Source organism: Protobothrops mucrosquamatus, unplaced genomic scaffold (genome assembly GCF_001527695.2).
Source record: "Protobothrops mucrosquamatus isolate PMUCROS unplaced genomic scaffold, P.Mucros_1.0 scaffold9517, whole genome shotgun sequence".
Taxonomy (NCBI): Eukaryota; Metazoa; Chordata; class Lepidosauria; order Squamata; family Viperidae; genus Protobothrops; species Protobothrops mucrosquamatus.
The window spans coordinates 1-10,409 of NW_015395307.1; the positions used below are offsets into that span (position 1 = coordinate 1).

Below are 10,409 nucleotides of genomic sequence, written 5' to 3' on the forward strand. Positions count from 1 at the left end.
GAGCCAAGAAGGGGATGCTGTACCTCACTCAATACAAAGTAAGAGCTTTTGGCTTAGAGGCTAAAGCATATAAGGAACGGTTGCTGGAATTGGGTATGTCTAGTTTAATGAAGAGAAGGACCAGGGGGGACATGATAGCAGTGTTCCAATATCTCGGGGGCTGCCCCAAAGAAGAGGGAGTCAAGCTATTCTCCAAAGCACCAGAAGGCAGGACAAGAAGCAACGGGTGGAAACTAACCAAAGAGAGAAGCAACCTAGAACTAAGGAGAAACTTCCTGACAGTTAGAACAATTAACCAGTGGAACAACCTGCCTCCAGAAGTTGTGAATGCTCCAACACTGGAGGTTTTTAAGAAGAGACTGGACAGCCATTTGTCTGAAATGGTCTAGGGTTTCCTGCCTGAGCAGGGGGTTGGACTAGAAGACCTCCAAGGTCCCTTCCAACTTTATTATTATTATTAAGATGGCCGAAGAAGGCAGCAGTTTCTCTTTGATAAGAGAAATCTTTCATTTCTGGTGGGTGAATTTGACCAGGACCATTATTAGTCTTGAGAGAGCGTTTGAATAAGTCTCCTTATAGGTTAGTGATTTCCTCCATCAACTATCTGAAATGGTATAAGGTTTCCTGCCTGAGCAGGGGGTTGGATTAGAAGACCTCCAAACTTTATTATTATTATTATTATTATTATTGTTATTGTTGTTGTTGTTGTTGTTGTTGTTGTTGTTGACTTGTAAGCAGTCCACCTTGTATTGAAAAGGACATTAGACGTATTTTACACGTCTCAACTTACAACCACCGTTGAGCCCATTGTAGTTGTTAAGTGAATTAGGCGGTCATTAAGCAAATCTGGCTAAATCTTTGCTTGTCAGAAGCCTGCTGGGAAAGTCAAAGTCTACCTGTACTTTCCTTAAGATAAGCTTTGGAGTGGGTACATATTTTTTTTTAATTGAAAAGTTTTATAAAAGTTACAATATAAATTCCAAAGCCAACCCACCCTAACCCCCCCCTCTCCCTCCCCCACTTCCCAGAGCTGAATACAGGGTTACAAATATAATAATCATAATCTAACTAACATTAACCAACTATATAAATAACCAAGTCCATAATGTGCTTTAACTCCCCTTTAACATAAACATAATAATAATAATAAAAACATAAAGAAATTAGTATCCTAATTATTAAACAATAAAATATCCATATTGTTAAACAATACTAATACTAAAAGTAATAATAATATCATATAATTAAAACTAATAAAAATTTCACTATAATAAACTACTAATACTAATAATACTCTAAAATTTACTCATAAGCTAAATGGAACTTTTTAGTCCCATATTTATTCTGAATATAATCTATCCATCTTCTCCAAACCGAAATGTATCATTTGTAGGCATTTGCTTCCCAGGCTAACTCTCGTGAAATTATCCTGATTTCTCAAGATGGACAATGATTAATATTTATATGTTACTTATATGTAAGGGTCTAGGTCTATACATATATTGTATATAGCATGTTTTAAATGTGTGTTGTGTGTGTGTGTACAGTTGAGAGCAAGCAACCGAATTTCATTTTTAATGCGTGCTGTTGTGCCCACAGGGGAAAAAAATGACAATAAAGGTTATCTGAATTGCTTTCCTAGATAATATTCCAGCATAAAGATAAGGGGTCGACCATCATTCGTTTTCCTCTGCAGCTGTTGGGAGATTGCTTTCTGGAGGAAGAGCCCAACTCCAAACCTCAACACATCCAAGGAACTCTGAGTAGGTTCCATAATTGGTTCATCTGTTTATCCGTCTTTTCAGCTAAATGTCTAGTTCTCTCTGGAGGTCTCTTCTCTCTCTGATAAGCCAGCCAGTTGGTGGAAATGGTCAGGGATTGGGACAGGAAAATATACCCCCATTGGGACAGAAAAACAATATCCTGGGCTCACTAGGATGACAATTCCCTTTATTTGTCACCCAGTCCCTTGATAACCAGGATGAGTGAGTTAGCAGAGGAAAGTAATAGCAAACTTGGGGAAATCCTACTTGGAATACGGCATCCAGTTTTGGTCACCATGATGTAAAAAAGATGTTGAGGCTCTAGAAAGAGTACAGAGAAGAGCAACAAAGATGATCAGGGGACTGGAGGCTAAAACACATAAGGAACGGTGGCTGGAATTGGGTATGTCTAGTCTAACGAAGAGAAGGACGAGGGGGGACATGATAGCCGTGTTCCAATATCTCAGGGGCTGCCCCAAAGAAGAGGGAGTCAAGCTATTCTCCAAAGCACCGGAAGGCAGGACAAGAAGCAACGGATGGAAACTAAGCAAGGAGAGAAGCAACCTAGAACTAAGGAGAAACTTCCTGACAGTGAGAGCAATTAACCAGTGGAACAACCTGCCTCCAGAAGCGGTGAATGCTCCAACACTGGAACTTTTTAAGAAGAAACTGGACAGCCATTTGTCCAAAATGGTATAGGGTTTCCTGCCTGAGCAGGGGGTTGGACTAGATGACCTCCAAGGTCCCTTCCAACCTTATCATTATTATTATTATTAAGCTCTCCAAAATCAGGAGACAGACAAGTTCACGCTGCAGGCTGGCTATTTGTTGTGTGAAGGAGAAAGAACAGGCAGGTGGGAAAAGGTTGGGAGAGAGAGAGAGACCTTGAAGACCCCACACCTGTGCAGGTAGATATTATCTACCCAAAATATCCATCGAGAGGTAAATATATTTGATATAGATCGGTAGTTTTGCCCATCTTTTGATTTCCTTTTTCTTTAATTGTATTTTTTCAACTCAGCGTTCTCAGCCTGGCAGGTTGGCTGGGTTAGACTGAAACAAAATAAGGCTTCCTCTAGCTCAGTCTTACTCGAACTTGACCTTGAAAACTTGGAAGACCGGTAGTCCTCCATTTGCAACCATTCGTTTAGCGACCAGCCGCCGTTACGACAGCACCGAAAAAAGGCACAGTCAGTCCTCCAAATTACGACCATTGCAACCTCCCCATGGTCAGGTGATCAAAATCCAGGTGTTTGGCAACTGGTGTGCATTGTAACATCCTGGGTTTATGACAGGGGTGGGTGAACCTTGGCTCTTTTATGACTCGTGGACTTCAACTCCCAGAATTCCTGAACCAGCCATGCTGAGGGGAAAGGGAGAGGTTTCCAAGCTGAGCCATGCTGGCTGAGGAATTCTGGGAGTTGAAGTCCACAAGTCATGAGGGGGCCATAGTTCCCCCATGCTGGCTCAGGAATTCTGGGAGTTGAAGTCCACGAGTCATAAAAGAGCCAAGGTTGCCCACCCCTGGATCACTATTTGTAACCTATGCCAAGATTCGCTTAACCGCCGCGTGATTCATTTAACAGCTGCAGTGATTGGCTTAACAACCGTGGCAGAAAAAGGTAAAATTGGCCGCAAGCCACTTAACAACTGTCTTACTTAGCAATGGAAAATCTGGTTCCAATTGTCGTAAGTCGAGGACTGCCTCATCGTTGTCTCTTGAACACATCTGGAAAGGCCCAAGTGGAACTTTCATAGCTTTGCAGGAGAGGGAGGCAGACAGGGCAGGAAGAGACCTAGATTATGTCTTCTGTAGTGATGCCTCAGCCTTGACTTAAGATCTCAGCATAGACTTTTCTTCTCAGCTTCCACCCAGGGACTTCTTGTTTTCAAATTCACTTTCCAGTATGGAGCTTCGGATTGCCTAAACATGATCAAAGATCTAGTAGATTCAGGTAAGTTGTTTTTCCCCCCGAACAGTTATCTAAGATTTATTCTTTCTCTTTTGCTCTCTCTCCGGCAAGAAAGAGAGGGGCCTCCTGATTCAAAATGCACAAACAGTTGAAGGGCAGCAAGTTTAGTTTATTTTATTTTTATTTTTTTACATTTCTGCAGAGAGCACCTTACTTTACGAATTATTATCCACCCAGCTTTGTCCAACGTGATAGCCACGTGGGAGATACAGTCCAACAAAACTGGAAAGAACGAGGTTGTGGAAGGTTCCACAAAGCCACCAAAAGAGAGTGCAATAGTGCCACAATTAATTAATGCCCCTGTTAGACTAGGATTCAGCACGTTAGACTAGGATTCAGGAAAGCCTGGTTCAAATATTCATAAAGCCGTAACATTTGCCAGATGATGTGGTGAACAGAGAGCATGCTGCTTACCATAACTACATTGATGTTATTCCTTTGGAAAAAGATAGGATAAAAATGAGGCAGATGAACTGATAGATCAGGGGTGTTCAAACTTGGCCCTTTTATGACTGGTGGACTTCAGCTCCCAGAATTCCTCAGCCAGGCATGCTGGCTGAGGAATTCTGGGAGTTGAAGTCCACCAGTCTTAAAAGGGGCCACGTTTGAGGACCCCTGGCCTATGCATTGAATCTCAGTGATTACGCAACCTTTACCTTTTTCCTTAACACAACAGATATTTTGAAAGAGGCGACCAATCTCCAAGAATACCCCACCGCCTCCATCTATACTTACGCCCACCCTGCGGCGCCACAGACAACCCGTGAGTACCGGCGTGCGTGATTTGTGTTACCAAATGCTACTTGTTTGTTCTTCTCCCCAGACAAAACGCTTAACGAAGCCAGCCTCTTCCCTGACGGCAGAAAAGTTTAGCATCCTTATCGCAATGAAAGGAACGTACAAAGTGGGTTTCCTTCTGTTTTGCCCAGTCTGGTTGAAATTACAGGCAGTCCTCGACTTAACAGCCAGTTGCAACTTTGTAAAGTTACAGCAGCACTGAAAAAAAGGGACTTATGAACCAGTTTCCCCACTTAACGGCCGTTGCAGCATCCCGATGGTCACGTGAACAAGTTTGGGCGTTTGGCAACTGGCGTGTACTTATGATGGTTGCACTTTCCCGGGGTCATGGGATCGTCCTTTGTCACCTTCCCAGCTTTGCTTTCCGACAAGCAAAGTCAATGGGGGGATAGTTGGACTCGCTTAACAACTGCAGGGATTCACTTAACAATTGTAGCAAGAAGGTCGTAACAAGGGGGAGGTGACTCACTTAACTGCCTTATTTGGCAATGGAAATTTGGGGCTGAATTGTAGACTGGCAGTGATTCTCCAGGATTTCTGGCTGATGTCCTTTTTTTCACCCTTACCTATGCAAGATTCTCTTGCGCGCAAAGCTTGTGTTCCTTCCACCAAGCTATGGCTCCTGAAAGCTTTCTACTGATGTCAGTGTCAACGCTGCTAACATCGGATGTTTTTTGCACTGACAACAGATGGAGATGCAACCGTTTTCTTCTTTTTGCTTTTAGAGTTAGATGATGCTCGGGGTGGGGGGAAGAATGTGCATGAGAGTCTAGCTAGACATAACAACATTGAACCTAGTGTGAGAACCAAGGTTATTGAAATAAGAGATGATAAAGAATTGGGCTGGAGAGCTGCAGGGGAAGCCCCGCATTTCAAACTAATTGAGGAATGTGATTTATGACTGTCAACTGGAGGAGGGAATTGTGCTTTGATACTACGTGCTCAGGGGAGGGGAGTTCGGTTTTTGGCTTCGACTGTGTTAGTGCCGACGCTATGCTACTCAAATAAAGATGCTTTAAGGTAAACAGTGCCTCGAAGTTCTTCGAAGAGTTTCATCTGTCGGAACCATGACAGTCAGCTTTTCTTTGCAAAAACCATGACAGTCAGCTTTTCTTTGCAAAAAGAAAAAAAGAAATCAATTCTCAACAAGAAGCATTTCTTTTTAGGTGCAGGGACCCCTAACCCAGTCAGCCTTGTGTCTAAGGAGCGTGGTTCTTCTCTCCGTGCAGTGGTGGCGGCAGGGAGGGAGGAAATAGAGAGCACCTCCCTCCATTTCACACCACGCAGACTGACTGTTCGCTCCCAGTTCCCTCTGCTGAAGGAGAGTGTTGTCCCCAGTCCTAAGGGCAGCCGGCTGAGAAAGATATGGAGATAGGCTGTGGCTCACAGGTATCTCTGTAGGATGGTTATCTGCCGTCTGAGGCATCTGAGACCGGGCTTAAGAGGCTAAGTCAATATCCACTTCGGTCTGCCGCTCGGGGAGAGTGACAGTTCAGTGAGAAAGCCATGTGGGTTCTCTGCAGATCTCAAAGGCCTGATATTAAAGCTTGCAAAGTTCTTATTTTGTAAGTTGCATCCTCAACATCTGGAAGGCTCCGGGCTAGAAAAGTTTAAAAAAGACACTGCCCTAGCCAGTTAAGTCGCTGTTCTACAGAGAGTCTACATGTGTGTGTGTGTGTGTGTGTGTGTGTGTGTGTGTGTGAGGGTATATGCATAACCTTTTGTCATGATTATGTAGTGTATATCACAGGTGGTTACTCTTTGAGAGCTGAATGCAATGAAATTTCATTTTAATGTATGCTGATTAGTGTATATTTAAACTGATAATAAAACTATTCCGTTCCGTTCCGTTCCTCTATTCTATTCTATTCTATTCTATTCTATTCTATTCTATTCTATTCTTACTCTACATTCTATTCTATTCTATTCTATTCTTACTCTACATTCTATTGTATTCTATTGTATTCTATTGTATTCTATTCTATTCTATTCTAATTCTATTCTATTCTTACTCTACATTCTATTCTATTCTATTCTTACTCTACATTCTATTCTATTCTATTCTATTCTAATTCTATTCTATTCTTACTCTACATTCTATTCTAATTCTATTCTATTCTTACTCTACATTCTATTCTATTCTATTCTATTCTTACTCTACATTCTATTTTGTTCTATTCTATTCTATTCTATTCTATTCTTACTCTACATTCTATTCTATTCTATTCTATTCTATTCTATTCTATTCTATTCTATTCTATTCTATTCTATTCTATTCTATTGATACGATGATTTTTTTTAACCCTGCAGGTTCTCTCAACATGTTACCACTGTGGCCTCCCCCTTACCCTGGCCCCCCAGAGCTCCCCCCACCCTATTCTGAAGTGGAAGCAGAATCTCCAGGAAGAAGCAGAGAGGCAGGTAAATCAGCAAGGTAGATCACCCGTCACGTTGGAGGCCAATCGGTCCGGTCATAACAAAGGGGTTTTTGACCTAAGCGTTTAGAGGTACCCAAAAACTGAACAGGTTGCTCTGCAAGTTCGTGGCTTGTGCTTCATTACTGATTTGTAACAGAGAAGGGACAACCAGAACACTAATGAGAGCCATTTTGGAGTAATGGCTGGCGTCGCATTTATTCCACTTCAGAGTAAGGTGCTGGCCTAGGAACCAGGTGCCTGTGACTTCTAGGCCTACCGTAGGTATAAAAGCTAGCTGGGTGACTTTGGGCCAGTGTCTTTGTCTCTCTCAGCCTAGGAAGAAGAAAGTAAGGGCAAGCCGCCTTCTGTTGGAAAACCCGCTGGGTATAATGCTTAAAGGCACCAGACTAAAAATCAGGACACCCTGGCTTGTAGTCCTGCCTTAGACAAGCCAGCTGGATGACTTTGGGCCAGTCCCTCTTTCTCACCCCAAAACAATCTTGGTAAGGCCACACTTGGAATACTGCACCCAGTTTTGGTCACTGTGATGCTGAGACTCTAGAAAGAGTACAGAGAAGAGCAACAAAGATGATTAGGGGACTGGAGGCTAAAGCATATAAGGAACGGCTGCTGGAATTGGGGATGTCTAGTTTAATGAAGAGAAGGACGAGGGGGGACATGATAGCAGTCTTCCAGTATCTCAGGGGCTGCCCCAAAGAAGAGGGAGTCAAGCTATTCTCCAAAGCGCCTGAAGGCAGGACGAGAAGCAACGGATGGAAACTCATCAAGGAGAGAAGCAACCTAGAACTAAGGAGAAACTTCCTGACAGTTAGAACAATTAACCAGTGGAACAACCTGCCTCCAGAAGCGGTGAATGCTCCAACACTGGAAGTTTTTAAGAAGAGACTGGACAGCCATTTGTCCGAAATGGTATAGGGTTTCCTGCCTGAGCAGGGGGTTGGACTTGATGACCTCCAAGGTCCCTTCCAACTTTACTATTATTATTATTAAGAGTTGTTGTTTGGAAAATAGATGGCAGGAGTATTAAACATGTTCACTGCTTTGCGTTTATTCTCCCCCCTCCCCCCCCAATGCAGGATAAACAGATGATGATAAATGGTGGCTTCCAGAAGGCCAGCTGCCAAAGATATCTGGGCTGCAGCCATCACCCAAAAAAATAGTAGGAAAAAGCCAGGGTTTCAAAGAAAAGGAGAGAGAGGGAGGATCAAATCATGATAAGCGCTTCGAGATTACCCACTTGCATGTTCAAGAACGTGCTCATTCAATGCACGTCCTTGAAGTCAGATCTAGTTCGCCCCTTTAGAATACGTCTATAGCTCAGGCTGCCTGCATTAGTGACAGCAGGATATAAACCAAAGGAGGGAATGAAAAACGTATGATGTTTAAAAAAAACAACAACACAGAAGTCTGTATTAATTTTCTCTTCTTTTTCCCCCCACTTCATAGAGATCCAGGAAACCTGTTGCCATTGCAGAGGACAAATGATTCAGAATCCAGCAAACAGGCTGGACTAAACATGTTACAGGTGCCTACGTGTTCCTTTTCTGTAAGAACGAGGGCCGGTTCTTACTTTTTTATTTTTATTATTTTTATTTTTACAATTTTCCCGTTCGGGCTACATCTCAACCGTTCTCGATCGCTCTTATTAGTAGGAGGAAGTGAGAAATCCTTGCCAACGCTTTACAATTCATAACATACCTTGAGGTATGGCCCAGCATTTCTGCTGCTAAGCCAGACAGTTGTTTTGCCCCCATTGTACCATTTTTCTTGCCATAGTTGTTAAGGGAATCGCTGCGGTTGTTGTTAGTAACACGGTGGTTAATTGAAGCCGGTTTCCCCATTGACTTGGCTTGTCAGAAGTTCACCAAAGGGGATTACGTGACACACACACACACACACACACACACCCCGGGATACTGCAACCGCCGTAAATGTGAACCGGTTGCCATCTGAATTTTGATCCCGTGACCCTGGGGATGTCGTACGTGTGAAAAACGCTTACCAGTCACTCTTTAAAGTGCCGTTGTGACATGGAACGGTCACTAAACGAATAGTTGTAACTCGAGGGCTGCCTGTGCCAAGTAATCTAGATCCACTGTTCGTCCACTTCTTTGGCTGAGAGAAGCCCTGCGGGGTTTTAAACGAGCTCTGCCGGGATTTGGAATGGCTAAAGGATTCACATGAGGTTATTCTGAGTGTAAAGTGAATGCTTACTTTGATCACGAACCCATGTTTGTTTGGATAGCTGTCTTTTCATCCCCACACCCTCACTGCCCAGAAAGTCAGGTAGTCACAAGGACGCCTGTTTTCAACAAAAGGTGGACTTCTTTTCTCGCCAATGTCAACTTTTACATTGGACAATGGTTATCTAATCTGATTGGGCAACACGCCCTGTCCCTACAAACGAATTCCTAGAAGAAACAATAATGGGAAGCCACCCCCTTTGGGCACCAGCAGAAGCTGATTGCAGCCTGAGGTGAAATGTGATGACGCACACCCTACAACTCCATGCCACGAGGGAGTGTCTGAGGACAAACCTATCTGGGTTTTGTTACTTCCGGAGATCATATCCCTAAAAATATACTGGCCATATTGGAAGGTGGCCTTCCATAAAGGAGACTATTTGTAGCTCGGGGTTGAAATGAGGGGTCCTTGGTGCTCTCTGAGCTTGGTGGTTTCCTTGCGAACGTTTCACGACCCAAACTAGGTAACATCACCAGTGCTGATGATGTTACCAAGTTTTGGTAATGAAACGTCCGCAAGAAAAACACCAAGCTCAGAGAGCACCAAGGACCCCACAGTGCTCCTCCACTTCCTTCTCCTTCTCTCCTTCCTCCTCTCCGCAAACCACTCTCCCTTCTAGCACTGATGATGTTACCTAGTTTGGATAATGAAACGCCAGCAAGAAAACCACCAAGCTAAGAGAACACCAAGGACCCCTCAGGATGCTAAGAATGCTGTCCTAATTGCAATCAAGTTGTGTATTGCAGTCCGTTGGCCAATGTCTTGGCTTGGCTCTTGGCTCCTCTTTCCATTGCGAGTGATGACGCAAACTACCAAAGTTCCTTCTGTGGTTTATGACCATCACATCCAAACCAAGAGTCTTTTTCAAAGAAACCAGGAATGAGAAGCTAATAGCAAACTATAGTTTCTGGGGCTTAAGGGGAGGAGTAGTCTAGTGTCAGGGGTCATGATCAGCAAACAGGAGGCGTTTCCGCAAGTCTATTCATCCAGTCTCGCCAACGGGACTGGCACCAAGGAGGAGCCAAATAGAAATGCTGCTTGCTTAATGCCCTACTACACGAACGTAGTCATAGTTTTGTAACCTTTGGTTTGTCTTAAACTACCGTTTGAACGAAACACAGAAGTCAGCTACTAACCTAGTTGTAGAACCTTGTTAGTGGTTCTGGCAATGACACTTAACAACTCCAGGGACC

The 10,409-nt window shown here is 43.5% G+C and overlaps 1 protein-coding gene across 1 annotated transcript; it reads left to right on the forward strand.

Annotated features, from left to right (window-relative positions):
• Positions 1-5: 5 nt before the first annotated feature.
• LOC114923731 (WW domain-binding protein 2-like) lies at positions 6-6,955 on the forward strand (the record flags this gene model as incomplete). Its single annotated transcript, XM_029287075.1, has 5 exons — positions 6-38; positions 1,643-1,763; positions 3,629-3,718; positions 4,413-4,499; positions 6,845-6,955. Coding segments are annotated over 5 exons (442 nt in total), but the record flags the coding sequence as incomplete, so codon positions are not given.
• Positions 6,956-10,409: the final 3,454 nt, after the last annotated feature.